Here is a 19,333-nt window from a genome sequence, read left to right on the forward strand (position 1 = left end):
ATCGCTATTGCTGGCTGTTTTTCTTGGTCAATAGGTTAATGTATATGCTGAAATATCTGGAGTTATTAATATATTTGGATTTGCTATGGACAGAGAATGACATAATCCATATTGGGGGTTAAAGCCTTTTCTAACTCATTGAGTAACACTTTGAGTAGGATAAAAAGTATGAATTTTCTCGTATCAAATATCCATAAAGAAGGAATTCTTCTCCGACAAACTTGCTAATTGTGGAGCTAATAGGCGGGGAATTTTATTCCAGATTTCATTAGCTATGAATTTTATAGGAATAAGTTTCATCCATCATTTTATAGGTTTATTAACTAAGTAGGTTTTCGTCATCTTACATATCTTTTCTCTATTTCTTTCATGTCATTTTCGTATGCTAAAAATTATTTATATAACTTATATGCCAATCTAGTTGGAATGGTAAGCTATATAGTGATTTTTGCATACTTTTATTAAAGAAGTCTTCAGCACCACAACTATTTCACCAAGATCATGCTAAATTTGATAAAATCCTTTCTACTTACGAGTGGACGTGGCGAGAATTCCCCACCCATTTTCTTCCTTTCCCTCTGTTCTCACGGTATCTGTAGTCTAACAAAGATCATAGGTTATCTTCATACAATCTGACAGATAGTAGAAAGAAACTACTATCACCACTTCAAGAATATACTGGATATATCAATTATCCTACAGTGCGTACATCCTCTTGTATTCACTGTTTAAAATCTCTTGGTCTGATGCATGAGACATGGAAAACGACCGACTCTCGGTCCTCAGTTTTGTCTCCTCCATCCTATGCAAAATTACACAATAGCACATGGAGCCAATTGTAGAGAGCATTATCAAACTTCCAATCACTGTAGCATATATTGCAAGCCATCTGGAGTGTGATCCCACCACCACGTATGTAAGAGAAATGAAGGCAATGGAAATGAAAAGGCAAGCCATCCACATGAGCTTGTTAATGACAAAAACAAGCTGCTTTTTTGCCTTTTGCTCAATAACAACTACGGAAGTTTGAACCACTACAACTGCCAGAGAGATGAACAATGCCAGGCTGTCAAACACAAAAAATATTAGGAAAGCTGCATTGTTTGCTATATTTGCTTGTCCAAGAGAAAATCCATCTGTTTTATTTTCGACATATTGACCAGGGACTGTGAAGATGGCTGCAAAAGCAACTGTAGCAATAAGAACGGCAACAACAGTAGCAGAGTTTATTGCATTGTTCAGGCCACTGATGTGTAGCTTTTTCAGCTTCTTTGCAATTTTCTGAACCCTCATGCCAGTCTGACGTGTCTGTTGGAGTTGGGATTGTACATCGTGCTTTATGTCACTGACAGTCTGCTTGAGTTGTTTTGAAGCATTTGGAGGTTTCCCTTGGTCAGTGGAATTAGCAGCCCCAGCATCCCTCAATATGGAGACAAGTTCAGGACTTCCAAATTTTTCTGCAACATCAAGAGGAGTCTCTCCAGCCTTGTTTGTTGAATTGATGTTGATACCCTCCATTGATAACAAGCGGCGAACATTCTACAATTAATAATGACTAATTTAGAATAGACATTGAAAGCCAAGTTCTCTTCATTTCTAGAAATAAACTGTCTTTCTAATGAAGAAAAGGAAGAGTTAATACGATTGAAACTTAGTCATGGAATCATGCTGCCTATGCATAAGTGTAAATTTATCCTACATATTTTTCCTTTGAGTTTACATTCCTTCCTTAAGCTTCAATTGCATGTATGGACGCACACAATGTAAAACTGCCTCAGTCAAATTCAATGATGCTAGATCAGGAAGGCAAAACAAGAAACTACTATTCTTAACAAAATCATAAAGCTGTCTTGTGGCCTGGGTGATACAAGACAAAGGAGGGGGTCAATTATTCACTGGGTTGTTGTTTAGACTACTAAAAATGGAGATACTTAATGATACTATAGCAACGGCACTTCAATGTTTAAGTAACAGCGAACAGGCATATTGTTAAAATATGTGTACCATCAAAACAAGAAGAATAAGAATATGCCTAACAATAAATCATGAATGAATAAATAAAACGAGAAACATTCTAGTAATAGACACACCAATGAATCCAAGTATCCAACTTGTACCTGACTAAGGAGAATCATATTCAGATCCTGGGAGATACAGATGGTTAGTTGGTAAGCTAAACTATTTCACTGTAACTCATCCTAACATTGCCTTTGCAGTGAGTATATATAGTAGTTAGTTTTTGAACTCTCCTTGTCAAAACCATTCGAATGTAATTGTATGAATCCTAAGATATATTAAGAACTCCCCTCGCAAAGGCCTTATTGTATGAATACATAAATTGTTGGGCATTTTGAAGCTAATTGGGCTAACTCACCTAGTTATAAACGCTCCACTACAAGGTATTATGTTCTTGTTGGAGGTAATTTAATATCAAGCAAGTAATGCTGTGGCAAGATTAAGTGTAAAAGAAGATTATCTGGTGCATCTATCTTTGTTAATAACAACCACAACAAAAATGTACCTTGAAACTTGGACCACAAATCAAACAGATTGTAGTGCACTACTGTTTATTGTAGTGTCAAAGTATCAAACACTTCCAACACTAACACTCCTTCAACACCCATACAACACGTGCTGGACAATGCTCAGTCAATGTCCAATTAAAATAGTAAATAGTCAGCTCAAACATGCACCAAAAACAACATTGGCACTAGGCCGACAACAAAATAAGACATAATTGTTGTAAAAAAACTCAAAAATTTGCTTCAAAAATGCATTTTTTTTCAATTACTATGACCAAGGAGTGAAAGACTGATGGGAACTTAGGTATTATGGAGTGCCCAAGTCCCATATAGAGTAGTATGGGATGCTCGGTGGAGTATTTACATGTTTGGTTCTCCCCATTTAATAGCTAGCTTTTTAGGGTGGATTCCCCAAGTATTTGGGTATATATCAATTGGTATCAGACTTTGATTGTTAGGAAGGGCTACCTTGAAGGGTTATGTATGACCAATGAGGGAGTTGAGCAAAGTGTCACCGAGTGAAGTGTTGCAGAATGAAAGTCCCCGAGATATTTAGTCTTAGGGGCGGTGAGAGGAACTTGGGTATTATGATAAAAACCCTTACTCTATTTTAAAACAACATATATTACATTTGCTGATAAAAAAAACATATTAGGTATTACGATAAAAACCCTCACTCTATTTTAAAACAACATATATTACAATTGCTGATAAAATAATATATATTACAATTAAGATGTTCTTTAGCTCCTGGTTATATATTTTCTTGCTTGGGCAAGGATATTTTATCCCATCCTGGGGAATAAAAACTGAGTGAAACTGTAACATAACTGTAGCATCACTACACTAACAACATATGACAGGAAACAAAACTCTTATTAAAGAGAAACATCATGCTAATCAAAAGGACAGGTCAAAACACTACAACCAAATTGGCTTCTTGTATCTCTTCACAAAAATAAAGATCATGACACTCAAGCCCCAACACCATCCTTTAGAGTTTTTTTATGTATTTGATCTTTGAAAGTTTTCCATTAATTTAATGTATGGCCCCTCAAAAGGTAAAATTAGTCAATGAAACCCTCAAGCTGAAACCCGTAGCCCTGACCTTGAAATTGAGTTCCCCTAATGGATCCTAGTACATCATTTTGCAACCAAGAGAAAAATATAACTAACAAGTAGCCGGTCACTTTTGTTTAGAGGTTTTAAAACGCAGTCCACAACCTCGACTTTGACTGCAATGTCAAGGTTTTTCAAGTCTCAACAAGCAAATTGTGCTTGCATCTGCTACGTTTTGTTTAATGGACAATATGGTCATTAACATCTCTGCAGTAGCCAAAATGTGGCTTACTTGTCTATTTTCTGCTAATTTCTAATCCATAAAAGAAGTATCAACAAGCATGAATATTCATCATTGAACAGAATTAAAAACTGTCTATATGATTAGTTTATCATGGCTAATATTCTTTATACGGAATAAATACTAAAAGAATAAAGAATCACCTGTGTACGGCCCTTCTTTGTGGCAATATGCAATGCTGTATTTCCTTTATTATCTTCCAAGTGTAAAACTGCTGGATCAGGTTTTACCAATTCCAGCAAAATTTCTTCATTTTGCCCTTTCACAGCCATGTGTAGTGCAGTTTGGCCTTTCCTATCAGTCCTAAATCCAGTGCTTGGATCCTTGTTCAATAAAGCATTCACAACTTCCAAGTGCCCCATCCGAGCCGCAGAGTGAAGGACAGTTTTACCATTATTCCTGGCTATTTTAGCAAGGTTAGAATCTGATTCCAGAAGGAGATTAACCACATCAATATGACCTTGACTTGCAGCTGTATGTAAAGCAGTTGAGTTGGACAAATCAGTGGTCATGGCCAAGTTGGGAAAGGAGTGCAGTAGCTCTCTCAGCACCTCTGCAAAATTATTTTTCCCAGTCAGAGATATAACGAGAGAGAATGAAATAACAGACATGCTATTTGTGAAAAATATCTTTGGTTCTGCTTGCCGGGGATTCTCACCCATGGTAGTATATCTGAAACTTAAACAACACTATCTGAAAGGCAAAGTACTAAAACTATTGAAGTAAAAAATATAATTGTAAAATAATAAACTATAACTTTAACACTAGATGTACATGTCAATTTACTAAGAAGCTACAATAATACAACTCATGCTTTCCCTAACTTCATTTTCAATATGCATAAAGAGAGACAGTTGCACTGGCAGGGGTAAAGGAAGGATGGAAGAATACAATAATTCCTGGACAATGTTTCTTTAACTAGGAAACACAAATTTCCAACAACTTTCTTAAACAAACCAAAAGTAACACATCCAAAGAGCGGCTTACTTGCAAAATTATGGAAAAAGACTGAAAAGACCGTATGGATTTTTGGTTTTGGTTTAGATCTTAATTAACTAAGAAGCAAGAAGTAAGATATCACACCCACGGACAATCTTTTCAGGGTAATTATGCTCCACTCATTTACATGGTAAAATTGTTCACAAAATCCAAAACAAAGAAAAGAAAATTATGGGGAGCTTAGGCCCAAACATAATTGCGTGTATCTTACCAAGATGACCTTGCTTTGCAGCAATATGGAATGGATCATAGCCATTTCTGGCCGCAATAGAAGCAGTTTGCAGGTCCAAGTACTTCAGTATCTCACTAACAACCAAAGCATGCCCATTCTCTGAAGCGACATAAAGAGGGGTCTCCCCCTCTAGGTTCTGCTTTGCCAACAAATCTTTCGTCTCACAATTAGAATAGTTTTGAATTATCTCTTTCACTCTGCTCAAGTTCCCTGCCCGAGCTGCTAAATGAATTGGTAAGTCACCACGTTTCCCAGGTGAGTCCTTGCTCTTCTTCCTTTCACTTCCCATAAAGCTGAGTTGCTTCTCCATCGCTATGCGAAAACTCTTCTGTTTTTCCATAAATCCACGAAAACTCTTCTGTTTTTCCATAGTAGATGCTCGAAAACTGCTTTGTTTCTCCATAGTCATTTGAAATCTGTTTCCGTGATACCAATGAAATTTTCTATCTCTGTAGAGGCAACAGAAAAAATAATTACAAGACCATTAATATTCACCACTAATCAAACTTATACAGACGTATGATTGGATTTTGTATATATCAAACACGCTTATTTGAGTAAATTAAGTCATCAAGAATCCAAAGACACCAAGAAGCAAACCAAGAGGCAAAAACTAATTTATCTATATTTCATCGTTAACTTAGTAAACAGAGATGCCCCATAGACTGGAAGGGAAAACACAATCATAAAACAGCATGAATATTAGAAAGTAATTCATAATACCTAGATGCTAAACAAGATGAACTTGGTCGGATAAACAGATCGAAACACAGCAAATCTGGAGGCCCCAAGACCGATTTTCCCAAACTTAAGACTTAGAACTATTCCGAAGCTAAAGGCATAGGATCACTTAAGACTCATGCCTCTAAATTTTTTTCCAATTGAGAAACAATTAAAATTTTGGGAACAAAATCACAGCTGAAGTGATACTAATGCCGCCAACAACAAGCAGAGAGTAATTTTCTTTATCCTATGCTAAACACGAAAACGGATAATCATCAGTTTATCACCAGCCAACACGCATTAAATTGTAAAAGGTTTTTTGTGTGTGCATAATTTACATATTATTGTAAGGTTTAATTATATTAAACGTTGCCTTTTCATATTTAAAAAAATGTTTTCGCTACTTCTTATATTTTGTTTTTTGTTTTTATATAAAATATATTTCTTATATTTTGTTTTAACCCACAAGTTAATTACTATCACACAAACAATAATTGATAATATATGATAACGCAAAAGTATATTGTAAAAATAAAGCGAAAAAGATAGAAGATGAAACACCAAATATAATGTTGTTTTGTTAAAGTGTTAACAAAATATCAAGAAAAAATTTAAAATAAATATTACAACACGAAGTTTTTTAAGTGAACTTCTCTCTTTCTCAATAAATAATTATAACAATTTTTAATTAAGTAAAATCAAACTCAAGTAAGTAATATTATAAGGCTCTATTTACAGAAAACGTCAATTGAAATTAACAATATATATGTTATACTATAAATCACTAAATCTTGTCCGTGTTTTACACGACAATGTTTTTTTTTAAATAAACTCATCCAAATTTTATTAATGCTTTTAGACATTGAATAGTGATATTTTATTGATTTTTGAACAAGTTAAATGATTTAAATTCCGCATTAAATTTTCATATAAATTTAAAATACTTATTAATTTCTATTTTCCTTTCACTCGTTTTTTCTTCAACTATAAATATTTTTTGAAATTAAATAAAAAACAAACAAAATTTTGGATTTAGAAAGAAATAGTTCAAATGATATATATAAATATATATTATAAGTATATATAATATAGTGTAAAATGTCATCGAAAATGCTACGATGAGAAATTCTAAAAACTATTATAATTGCAACTGAACATGCTTTTGAAAGAAAACATCATTATGATTACAAGATTTACTTTGTCTCGAAATGAAGGGTATAATTTCATCTTTTAAATAACTGCAATCATTTATCATATGTTTTCAAGATATTTTATTTTCGACACAATCAAACGAGCTTTATATCCTATGTCTGCACATCCTTTGGCCTATCCTTAAATTTCTTTTGTACTTCCTAGGCGGTTCACATAGTATCTAACAGACAAACATCGCGTTAAGAAAGAAGACTGTTTCAGATTAACCCAACCAAACTAGTACTGTCACAATCACACTGTTACAGCATCAACACATACTCGCTATAAGCACAACTACAAACTTGTATCAGCATTGATCAAACAAATTACGCTATATTAACAGCTACCGGCTTCCCCCTACCCATTGAAAATCCTCTTGTACCATCCGGCATTCGTGGCCCTGGGGGTTGCTTGGCAATTACTTGATCCGTGAAAATTGTATTATTTGAAGGGGGTGTTCCCACACGATTATTCTGATGACAATGCACTCGGCCACGTCCCTTGCCCCGGCCCCGGCTACGACCTTTTCTTTGCCCCGTCTCTTTTTCATAACCATGCTCTTCTCCCTGTTTAATTTAAAAGAATTATGGCCTAAATCATAGAAAAGTTAATACCAGTTGCTACTTTGCCCTCAAACTACCAGTTATAATTTTTCGTATGACAACTGAACAGGCACACATATGCTGTGAACTGCAATAAAAGACCATTATTTTCAGCGTATCTGTAAATCAACAAAGGCATGTTACCACAATCAACCAAAGCATAATTTCTTTTCAAGGGCTCAAACATGTTGGAAGGGTTCTGAAACTTAGGGGGTAATGGTTTCCAAGCATGCAGGCATTCACAAGGCATGTTAAAACCGGTATAATTTTCTTATGTAGTTAAGAAGGGATAACAAAGTGCATAAGATACCATAAATTTCATACACTTCCACACAAAAGTCAGGTACCACACCACAAACATTTAAGATGGCCTTTGGTGGCAACCTTTATTGTGTGCAATACAAGTTAAATTTCAATTTCAATTGAAGGGTAGCTTCAAAAGTATCGCTGGTACTGTACCCAAGTTGTCATACTCTAAAACACCATGTTATATTTGATAAGCTTGATATTGTTGGAATTCAAACATTCCAGTTAACTTGATGGAGACACGATTCTAGTAATTAATTGCTCTAATGCAACAAAACTATTATCTACCATCAACAATCTGTTAATAAAAATATGCAGAAACACTTACCACATGTTCATGGAACTGAGTATCAGGGAAGGAAGCATCTTCTAATTGTTTCTCACTTGCATGTGGCTCAGGCACAGAAGTATAATCCTCGTCACAACCAACTTCAACATCAAGTCCCTTCTTTCCTCGACCTTGGGATGGTTTAGACTGGAAATAAAATAGCAATAACATAATACATTTAATTCACAAAATTCACCACCTACCTAATCTATTTGTTCTTCAAAAAAATAAATGCTTCAAATACAAAAGATTTGGGTGACCTAGCCTATAATGCCATGGCATTAGACTAAGAGTTGAATTGACACAATTTCACTACTGTTTTTCCTTCGGACCAACCAACCTCCTGGTTCCTGTCAGCTTACAATCAAGGCTGAACTTTCAACCTCTTGCATTTACCTTCAAAGTTTAGTAGTATGATCTTCCTTTTATATTCTTCCCTCCTAACTTCAAAGAACTCTTTTCACAATGACAGTAGGGGTTTTCTACCTAGAAACCTACCACAAACTTCATCCAAATCTTAGTTGACACTCGTTTGAAACACATAAACTCCATCATTCTCTTCTCACTTCTTGATTTTGGTTTCCAAAGAAAAGTAACCATGAGATTGTAAAAGGTTATGACATCCTTGTTTGGACTTCCATAGCAAAGTCTTTAGTTCATAAATCAGAGAAGACTTTTCTAGTCTAGAATAGAAATTGTTGACTACCTCCCACACATCTTTTGCAGTTGGGAGGAATAAGTATGACTTCACAATGGAAGGGTCATTCATTTTAATCAACCATGAGATGATTAATGAATTTTCTAACTTCCATCTTGGGTGAGATGGGTTTGTTTTTTTTCTGGTTGAAGGGTGTCTCCTATAAGATAGCCTAGTTTTTCTTTGCCATTGAGGACTAGTTTCACAGATTGAGCCCATTCAACACAGTTTTTTTGTCATTAAGCTCTTGGATTGAAAGTTTGAGCTGGTACCCATGGCCAGAGATTAGATGCAATAAGGGATGATGTGGTTTCAGTGTCGCAGAATTAGTGGAAGATGTGGAGGAATTTCCACATCTCATAATCGGTCTCTCCATAATGAGCTACCATAGGAACCAGAGCTGAAGCTCTAATTTTAGGGCTTGCTACAGAAAAACCCTATAGGGAGATTTTCATCATTATTAAAAAATAACAGAGATACATACATAGATAGCGTTTCCTAATTATATAATTACATAATATGTACAAAATGGAAAGTAAATTAAAAAGGGAGCAACTCAAATCAGACAGATATAGTTCTATTGAATATCATTAGATGAAATCAGACTTTTGTCCTTCAATAACATTATAGGTCAAATAAGAGATATTTGATTTTGATCCAAAATAACAACAAACTTGGACCAAATCATAATAATCTAATCTTGATTCTAATTACTCAATACTAATCCAAAATTAAAGATGTAGATGTTAACAATTTTCAATAACAACTTTCTCCTTTTATTTCTTTAACTATTGTCTTGAGAGCATGTTATATGCTAAAGTTTTGGGATTTGATTAATATTATTATTGGGTTGTTAAGATTTAATTAGTTAGGATTTTATCATTTATTTATTTTATTAGGATTTTATTAGGATTTTATCATTTATTTAATTTATTAAGATTTTATTAAGATTTTATTAGGATTTTATTAGGATTTTATTGGGATTTTATGATATTTAGTACTCTATAAATAGAGTATTGAACTATTATTTGATATATGAATAATATATGCAGTTTGTTTCCTTTTCTCAATTCTCTATCATTGTTCTTGTTCTTGGTATAATCGGAAGCCACCTAAAGGTTCCCTTTGTCCAAAGCCTAATCGTTCTTCGAAATCTCTTACGAGAGGACCTAGACGCTTCTACACGCAATCGTTCATATCAATTGGTATCAGCTAGGACCTTCCAGTATTTTCAATGGCAGATTCAACACGCTTCGCTCAAGCTGCTAAGGAGATGGAAGATCGAATCTCCCAAAGGATGGATAATAAGTTTCGGGAACTCGCGAATACGTTGAAGGAAACCTTGACTCTTTCTATGAAAGACACCATGCAGGAATTACTTACTCAATTTCAAGAAGAAGGGCCCCATGGCCTCTCCAATGACAACATGGGGTTTGGTGCAATTGACGATGATCCCATGGTTGAGTTGTTGCGTATACGACAAAAGACTTCAGTTGATGCCTATCATGAAGAGTTCAATTCAATCATTACAAGATTGAAGTTATCTGATGATCATATTCTAAGGTGCTTCCTTGGTGGATTAAAGAAAGAAATCCAGATGATGGTAAGCATGTTCCGACCTCAGTCTCTACAACATGCGTTTACCTTGGCCAGGACGTATGAAGGAAATAATTCAAGCAATTTGATGGCCAAATTCCACAGGGGAGTCTTGGATCCAACACCAGTCCCTATATTGTCGTCTGCTTCAATCAATGTGGAGATGGAGGAAGATGACTCATATGATAGTCCTCCCAGTGATGTGACTGAATTATGGCAAAGGAAGGAGCCACAAATCACAGTCAACGCATTAACCATAGTGGTTGGGTTCAGAACTATGAGAATAGTTGGATATCAACAAAAACGACCTTTACATATTCTCATTGATAGTGGCAGCACTCATAATTTCTTAGATACCCAAATGGATAAAAAATATGGGTGCATAATTGATACGATTGCCCATTTGAATGTCATGGTAAGCTGGGCTCTACCACAAACCTTAAAAAAATTAAGAAGGTTTTTGGGCTTAGCTGGATATTATAGAAGATTTGTTCGTGGGTATGACGTCATTGCTACACCTGATATGCTTAAGAAGGATAATTTCATTTGAAGACGAAGTACCATTGTTCCATTCTTGAGGGCAAGAATGTTGTTGAGGGGAGGGCATTGTTATATGCTAAAGTTTTGGGATTTGATTAATATTATTATTGGGTTGTTAAGATTTAATTAGTTAGGATTTTATCATTTATTTATTTTATTAGGATTTTATCATTTATTTAATTTATTAAGATTTTATTAAGATTTTATTGGGATTTTATGATATTTAGTACTCTATAAATAGAGTATTGAACTATTATTTGATATATGAATAATATATGCAGTTTGTTTCCTTTTCTCAATTCTCTATCATTGTTATTGTTCTTGGTATAATCGGAAGCCACCTAAAGGTTCCCTTTGTCCAAAGCCTAATCGTTCTTCGAAATCTCTTACGAGAGGACCTAGACGCTTATACACGCAATCGTTCATATCAGAGCACTGGTTAGCAAGACCCTAATTGTAAATGCCAAAGAAAAACTCTTCAAATCTACATTTGATTAGAACTGTTATGAAGACATTAGAACTATTAACACACTCTTTTGGATATACTCGATATCATTGGTTGAAATTTATTGAAAATAGTAAAAATGTGTGGGTCCCACATCTTATTTAATAAATCTTTCCCTTGAATTGTAATTATCAATAAATTTTATCCAATGAGATTGTGTTAAGACTGTTCCCAACACTCGTCTTGATTGTATATACAAACCATAATTGAGGGATACTTGGATACACGAAATGGAGGAATGGAATATTTTAATGTATACCATGCGTCTAAGCATTAGGCGAACCCGGAGGCCACTCCTCCAGTTTCCCTCATCATTCAGCTCAGCAACCTGTGAATGGTTTACAATCTGTCACTAATGGGAGGTAGATAAGAAGCAACCTCAGATAATACCCTGCCAACTCAGAAAAGTACTGGTACTTACTGCTCTCTCAGCCAGCTCAACAGATTCATATTCAACAAACGCATGCAACTGGCACAAAAAGTTGTATTAGATCCATATAAAATACATTCTTTTCATTAATACTCTAAAAGAGAAGAGAGAGAATCATATAATAGCATGTTTCACCAGCATAAGTTCATGCCCAACATTAAAGTAACGAACAACCAAAAATGGTGGTGGGCATGCCTATAACTCATCATAAGATTACCAGTTGACATAAGTTATAAATCATTGAAAACTTGAAATACTAACAAGAACAAAAACAAATATGTCCATTGCAAGGTCAGAATAGAAAAAAAGTCCTGAAATCTATTTATTGATGTGCAGCCCAACTCATGTGACCAAATTGAACACAAGTAACAGGCCCCAGATGAATAGCAAGTCATGGTAGTAACTACCTAACTTATATAGGAAGCAATTAAATTTCCTCTAAATGACTGAAACAAAAACTAATAGACATATTTACATAGCTTTGTTCTGTGTGTGGAGGGCCTCAAACAACTTCTATAAAAACTTGGAAACCATCATAAGGAGATTGAAAGGTCAATTTCATCACTAGAAGTTAAATTCATGTGTAGGTTGGAAAAAGTGTAATCCACAGGTTAAAAATTTCATGTAAAACAAAAACAGGGGATAATGACCCTGATGGAACCTATAGTACATGAATTCATGAATATATGAATGTATACCTTGTTAGATAAGGGCAAACCATCAACTTTTCCTAATCTTGAAGCCGAAGAAGCCCCACTATTGGAGGTTTGAGGTGGACAGGTACGGATAGTCTTCACACTGCGACATGCCCGCATAAAAATTTATGATAACTAAAATTCAAAGTTAAGCCTTAAAAAAATGCACCACAAGCCTCATTCCATGGAAGCCACAATAGTACCTTCCAACTGCTGAGAAAACCTTCATAAGATTCTGATGACAATGATCCTCAGGTAGGTTTTCAGCTACAACAATGCGAGACTACCAGAAAATGAAATTGCTAGAGTGAGAGAAAAAGAGAAGATATAAAACCAAACATCATTTACAATACATTTGAATAAAATATTTTGACAAGAACATATGACATGCATGGATCGTGAGAGAACCCATCAAATGATATTGCTTGTTTAAAGAAAACCAAATGCAGCATTAATAAACGGTCTTGCACAACTTAAAAGTCAGTCACAGGATTATAGCAAGAATTACTTGTAGCTCTTCTATATCAGACTCAGTCAGGGGATACTGGCGTTTGATTTTCTTTCCATCTTCACTAACCACCTGGAGAATTCAGCATTGATGTATATTTGAAAGCAACAAGAATAAAATTATGAATAGATATCCAAACAGAAAGAAATATAAGTTGAAGAGTAACATTAGCTCATGAAGCAAGAAAGGCAACAAACTTACGAGCTTTGATGAGTTCCTCAAAACAGTCGCAAGTAGGGAGTGACTGGTTATGAGGGCCTTAATCTTTTTGAAAGATGCAACAACAGATATAGGCACTAAATAGTTTTAGAAAAGCATTAGAAATAATACAAAACTAAGAATATAACAAATCTAAAACCATCTACTATCTTACAGAAACAAGAATCAATAAATCAATTATATTGGTCAATATGATATTCTTTGAACAATCATTACCCTATTCCCTAGGGAGAAAGAAAGGAGAAACATCAAGCAGGAAGTAGAATTAACTGTTTGAGTCCATAGCAATTCAGTTATGCAGTAAGAAAATAAGGAAACTGAAAAATATTTTCTTACCAAAACCTTCTGGATCTTTGTTGATGAACCTCATCAAATGATCAGTAGTAGCTAAGTTTAAATCACTGAAATAATACTCCACCTACAAATTATTATATAAAAATCTCAACCAAAACCCTAGTCAAGTTATGATAAAAAAAAAAGAAAAAACACAATATAAAGAAATATATCAACTTAAAAAAAATGAGAAAATCTGATTCAAATTCTTAATAGTAGACCAGTACAAGAGGGTATTTGTAGGCACTCTACCACCCTAGAAATAATTACAACAATCAACAATGACTCTTTGTATCCTGACAATATCTTAATTGTAATAATTACAATAATTGACAATATTTCCTCATAACTCTATAAATAGATAATATCTTCTAGAAACTCAACACTCCCCTCAGGCTAGTGAATGGATATCGACCATTCCCAGTTTGCATGTAAGATCATGAAACCATTTTCTAGGAAGACACTTTGTATACAAATCTGCTAGCTGAATTCTTAATGGGATGTAAGAAGCAATCATAAGGTCATTATCCAACGATGTAGTGTGATTCTATTTTAAGTGCTTAGTCCTATCATGTTGAAATGGGCTGGGAGCAAAACCAATAACGGATTTTTTATCACATAAAAAAAGTCATAGTCCCTTACCGTGAACTTCATTTTGTTTCTTACTTCTCCAAGTCACCAAGTTTCCACCTAATAACATGCAATATTAAGAGGTGGACCCCCTATCAGTAACAAACCCAACATAGTTTGCATTAGTATACATCTCCATATTTATTTCCATCCTTCTTGAACAACAATCCCCTTCCTGAACTTGCCTTCAAATATAGAAGGATTTTATCCACAACCTATAAATGTTGTTCTCTTTGGATCATGCATGAATTGACTAACCACATTCTATGTTTTTGAGGTCCAAAACTACTGCAAAAAGTTGAGATGATGGATATCATTGTTGAAAAGGTGGGGGAAGACAATGTTATTCAAGTTGTGATAGATGATGCAGAATATCACAAAGTTGTTGGTCAAATGTTGATGGCAAAGGGGAAAAGACTATTTTGGACACCTTGTGTTGCACATTGTGTTGACCTAATGCTAGAGGATTATGAGAAGATACCAATTCATGAGACAATTCGAAAAGGTAAAAAAAATACAACCTTTATCTTTAATTTCTCTATTATATCATTTCACAAAAGGAAGAGCATATAGATTTCCAAAAATTGTCATTCATGTATTGAGCTTGACATGTAGCTCCTCCAAATATGTGGATAATAGGAGTTCCTTTGAGATAGTAAGTTAATATTGATGAAAATATATCTCTAGAATAAAATTACTAGTCTACTACTTGCTTATCATATTTGTCTTTGCATTTGTTTAGGTCTACACAAAGATAAGAAATTGGCTAAAGCAAAGCACAATGAATGATATTGCCTTGGTTATGGCGAATTCAAAATTAGCAGAGAAGGAGCAAACAAGAAAACCCGTTCAAATTAATATTGATGATTGTTAATTTGATGACTAGTAGATTACAGAAGATGAGCATGAGCATAATGAAGCATTAGGTTTGGAACTTGGATTTGGATGAAAACTTGGTTCTAGTCCAAGTTGGAGAGGATGAAACTCTACACCAACATGATTCAAACATTATTTATTTAAGAGATGAAGGAGATGGAAATGAAATGATGGAGACGGAGGTCTATAAAGATTATGACTTTATCTTACAAGATTATTTGTTTTAAATGGATTATTATCTTGTAACTAGGATAAAATTCCTATTTGGAATTAGGATGGAGATTATGGTTTACTGTTTTGTAACTAGGAAGGAGTTACTCCTATGTAACTAGGATGTGGTGTTTATGCCTAATGATCTGTTTCATACGTTTATTATATTGCTTTTTGTTTGTCATGTTGAATTGAAGTTCAATTATGAGTTGAGTGAGATACAATGATTTTGTGTGTGCATATATGAATTTCATAAATAATGTAGGATCGTACCATTCCTGTCTCACAATTTACAATCCATATTTTTGTTTTCGATCATGAGTAAGATCTCGATTTTGACTACCTTTATCTGCACTACAAGCAAGGCTCATTATATATATTTGTAAGTATTTTTATATTTTTCTAATATTATTATCCTTTTATCATTATTCTAGTTTATTATATGGCATATTATGCTTTAGATAAAAAATTGTTGTTGGACTTAAATGGAGGCCCAATAATCCACCATAGCAAGAAAAGAGTAAAAACATAAAAGTTAAAACCCTAATATGACTCAACCCTCTACTTTTTAACTTGTGTTGTTAGCCCTATATCTGAAACTGGACTGGACCAGAGAGAGAGATGGCAAAGTGTCGAGGAGAATCAAAGACACAAAATGAAGATGAGTGGAGCTGAGAAGACAACAAGAGATATATGTTGGTAAGATAGGAGAACACAACATTAACACCCAAAACAGACAAAAACTTGCGAGTGAACCAGTAAACTATGAAATTGTTCTCTAAGAGCATTTTGCAAAAATCGTGTGACCTATAAACTAACAAATCCATTGTGGTTTTAGGTTTTTTTTCTAATGTCTGATTGAGCTTGTTGAATCACCTCTAAACTCACAATTTTACATGAGTTTGCTCGAGTTCATAAGAATCTACAAAACACAATTCTAGTGCAAGTCTGAGGACGTGGGAACGTGAAAAATTTACAAGTTGGCTCATGATTTTGATAACCATGACTACAAGGATAACAAAGGCCAAATAAATATAATATGGGGGATTAGTGCAGCTGAGGATCAATTTAATCCATTCTTAGTCATCTTTCAGTTGGATAACTGAGGATAAGTTGGGGACAAAAGGTTGTGGGTGAAAAGGGAAGGGAGGAAAATTATGGTCAAATCATATTTTATCTCTTAGTTAAAAAATAAAAACCTTAATCTCTTTTCCCTTTACATCTAAAATCCTCATTATTGTTGAAAATTATATAGTTCTCCTAATTTAGGAATAAAAAACTATACTCATCCCCTGAAAATAGCTCCATCCAAACATTTCGTAACTTGATCTGTGGACAAGAATAGAACACAGTGTATAAAAACAAATAAGTATACATGATTGGCTACCTAAAATATTTGACTGATAATGATATACACCAGGATGAAAAATGGTAAAAAAGAAGCAATACGTGAGAGTTAACAAAGGAAAGACTGAAACAGTGAATCATCAATTCAGTTTGGAATCAGGTTATTCTGCAGAGAAATTGGCATACGCATAAGGCCACTGAAGTTTACCTGATTCAAAATTTTCTGACTGGCTTCGTCAGAGAGCTTGCTTTTCGAAGAAGAAATACGATCTGGATCAACTTGAGACTGCTGCACGGTAGGATCAGAACTAACATAATACTGATGCGGGTGATGATGAGACCGGTAGTGAACTGGAACATGATGCTGATGGCCAAGATTATGATGATGATTCTGGACGGGAACGACATGGCCTTGAATCGGTATATGGGGCAGTGAATAAACGTGTACCATACTAGAAGCTGGAGGAGGAGGTGAAACAACAAGCCTGGGTTGCTGCAAATCGGTCCGTGGGGTGGCTCGAGTTGGCACAAATTCTGGTGCCTGAGCGTTGAGCCGGCTAAAAGATCCGTTACTTGAAAGGGATGGATCTGACTGAGACTGTGCTGTAGATGAAGGGGGCGAGATATCTGGGGTTTCTGAGAGTGACTCCTGAGCCATTTTCAAAGCTTGTCTTTGATTTTTTTTAATTTTTGTTTGGTTTTGTTACGATCTAGCTGCCTATGCTGTTCAGATCTTTCTGAGTTTCTTTTGTTCCAGAGATGGATTTTCTAAGTGACACTGGAGCTTGCAGCTAAAAAATATCAGAGGTTAATCCATGTACTTGTTTAATCCCTAAATCGGTGTCCTTGGAGAACAATTCTCAAATTTTACGGCTTTGCTAATAATGAATCATTTATAGTCCTCATAGATCATGACTTTTGATTGACAAATGTGGAGACGGCCCTAAAAGCACTCCGGCCCATACAGACCACCAATTACAAGGTACAGTAATTTATTCTATAAGATCCATAATATAAAAAAAATAACCTTTTGTATAATATTATTTAATTAACTTATAATATATATTTTTTACTATATTTTTGAAAAATTTCATAGTACGGTCCAATTATTCATAATATATGTTTAATTATATAATCTGAAACTTTTTAAATTAGGTAATTTAAAATTATATTTAAACTTTATAATTTTAAATTGCATAATCTATAATATTATTTTAGTAATATATAATATAATTTTCTTTAATGCTTTGAAATATAGTTGACTGTGATGCAAGAATTATAGTGTGCCTAGGGCTGCAGTGTTGCATTTCTTGAAATATTCTTGCCAAGGTGTTAGAAGAATTGTGAATAAGCTGTTGGGGGCAATCAAGTATGATTGCTGAAACCCTGGTTTGATGGTGAAGCAAGGAAATTCATAAGTCTTAGAATTTTGACACAAGTCACTGGATACTGGTTGACGGTGCATGTTTGTCCAAAAGGCTATAATCAAGCTAAAGTATTGAGGGTGAATTTCTTTAATGAAATTTTGAAATGGTCACTGTTAATATTTTTTTTATAAAAATTTTCAATGTCAGTGTGAATTTCTTTAATGAAATTTTGAAATATTTATGGTTAATATTTTTCTTTTATAAAAACTTTCAGATTAAATATTACTATAAAATTTACATCAGTTAGACTAAAATCAATAATAATTATTTGCTATCATATAAAAAAATATTATTAAAAAAATATTTTTTGTTAATATTTTTTGTAACTTCATAATTTATTTTAAACTTTTTTCTAAAATATTAATTTAAATTTGTATTTGACTGAGAATAAATGTATTCTTATAAAAGACTGAAATGAAAAATATTGTTTTTGACAATAATAGAATTTGTATACATTTTAATTTATTTTTTTGAAAACTAATTTTTTTGGATGAATTAGATATTTATCCATAAAAGTGTTGATGAATAAATTGGTGAATTTATTTAATTTTTTAATAAAAATTTAGTGAATATAAACAGATTAATAAATTTTGTTTAATTCATTTATTATAATTCAAATAAAAAATTATAATTCATTATTTAACAAGTCTACTAAATTTCTTATTTTTAATAACTTTAGTAGCCTTTTAAGAAGAAAAATACTCAAATTGTATATATAAAACTATTTAATTTCTAATAAAATAAATATTTTTTCATAATAACATTATCCAAAAAAAAAAAAAAGTAGTATGTATATCCATTATTTATTTGTGTAGTCTTGACTTTTTGAAGTCATAATTATTTATTATCTTCTTTTCAACTTTGATAGTGACGAATAAAAAATTTATTGTAAATCTTTTGGAACAAATTTGAGGCTCAAATCTCAGCCAAAACTCAATACACACAATAAAGAATGTCTGGTAAAAACTTCAGACCAAAAGATCAAAGGATAAAATTGGTTTTCTGAAGAAGAAAAAAAAGTGTTGGATTTTTTGCCCTATATATCATTTTGTGTTTT

At 33.6% G+C, this 19,333-nt stretch overlaps 2 protein-coding genes and 1 pseudogene across 4 annotated transcripts; all 3 read right to left on the reverse strand.

Moving 5' to 3' along the window:
- Positions 1–418: 418 nt before the first annotated feature.
- LOC137820424 (ankyrin repeat-containing protein At5g02620) lies at positions 419–6,542 on the reverse strand. Its single transcript, XM_068624511.1, has 4 exons — positions 5,837–6,542; positions 5,093–5,562; positions 4,026–4,435; positions 419–1,539 (listed from the first exon to the last, which is right to left on the reverse strand). Exons 2-4 carry the CDS (start codon positions 5,520–5,522, stop codon positions 697–699), a joined length of 1,683 nt encoding a protein of 560 aa, XP_068480612.1. The 5' UTR covers positions 5,523–5,562; positions 5,837–6,542; the 3' UTR covers positions 419–696.
- Positions 6,543–7,227: 685 nt separating this feature from the next.
- LOC137820425 (la-related protein 6B) lies at positions 7,228–17,526 on the reverse strand. Of its 3 annotated transcripts, none has more exons than XM_068624512.2 (10): positions 17,058–17,526; positions 13,790–13,871; positions 13,436–13,530; positions 13,235–13,306; positions 12,930–13,009; positions 12,730–12,829; positions 12,023–12,070; positions 11,861–11,929; positions 8,264–8,410; positions 7,228–7,593 (listed from the first exon to the last, which is right to left on the reverse strand). In XM_068624512.2, the coding sequence occupies exons 1-10, from the start codon at positions 17,505–17,507 to the stop codon at positions 7,354–7,356; spliced, it is 1,383 nt and encodes a 460-aa protein (XP_068480613.1). In that variant the 5' UTR covers positions 17,508–17,526; the 3' UTR covers positions 7,228–7,353. The 3 variants fall into 3 exon arrangements, with proteins under 3 accessions (XP_068480613.1, XP_090151511.1, XP_090151510.1); XM_090295385.1 differs by having other exon boundaries at positions 7,228–7,717; XM_090295384.1 differs by lacking the exon at positions 13,790–13,871 and having other exon boundaries at positions 13,436–13,498.
- Positions 8,417–9,469, reverse strand: LOC150025323 (uncharacterized; annotated as a pseudogene).
- Positions 17,527–19,333: the final 1,807 nt, after the last annotated feature.

Source organism: Phaseolus vulgaris, chromosome 9 (assembly GCF_051622355.1).
Source record: "Phaseolus vulgaris cultivar YP4 chromosome 9, ASM5162235v1, whole genome shotgun sequence".
In the NCBI taxonomy this organism is placed as follows: Eukaryota; Viridiplantae; Streptophyta; class Magnoliopsida; order Fabales; family Fabaceae; genus Phaseolus; species Phaseolus vulgaris.

Bases quoted from the DNA above. Each gene is read 5' to 3' on its own strand.
- LOC137820424 (XM_068624511.1), bottom strand. From the start codon at position 5,522: ATGACTATGGAGAAACAAAGCAGTTTTCGAGCATCTACTATGGAAAAA. The intron at 4,436-5,092 runs GTAAGATACACG...ATAATTTTGCAG, and splicing joins TGCAAAGCAAGGTCATCTTG to AGGTGCTGAGAGAGCTACTG. The intron at 1,540-4,025 runs GTGATTCTTTAT...TATTAATTGTAG, and splicing joins CAAAGAAGGGCCGTACACAG to AATGTTCGCCGCTTGTTATC.
- LOC137820425 (XM_068624512.2), bottom strand. From the start codon at position 17,507: ATGGCTCAGGAGTCACTCTCAGAAACCCCAGATATCTCGCCCCCTTCA. The intron at 13,872-17,057 runs GTAAACTTCAGT...AATAATTTGTAG, and splicing joins GTCAGAAAATTTTGAATCAG to GTGGAGTATTATTTCAGTGA. The intron at 13,531-13,789 runs GTAAGAAAATAT...AAAACTATTTAG, and splicing joins CAAAGATCCAGAAGGTTTTG to TGCCTATATCTGTTGTTGCA.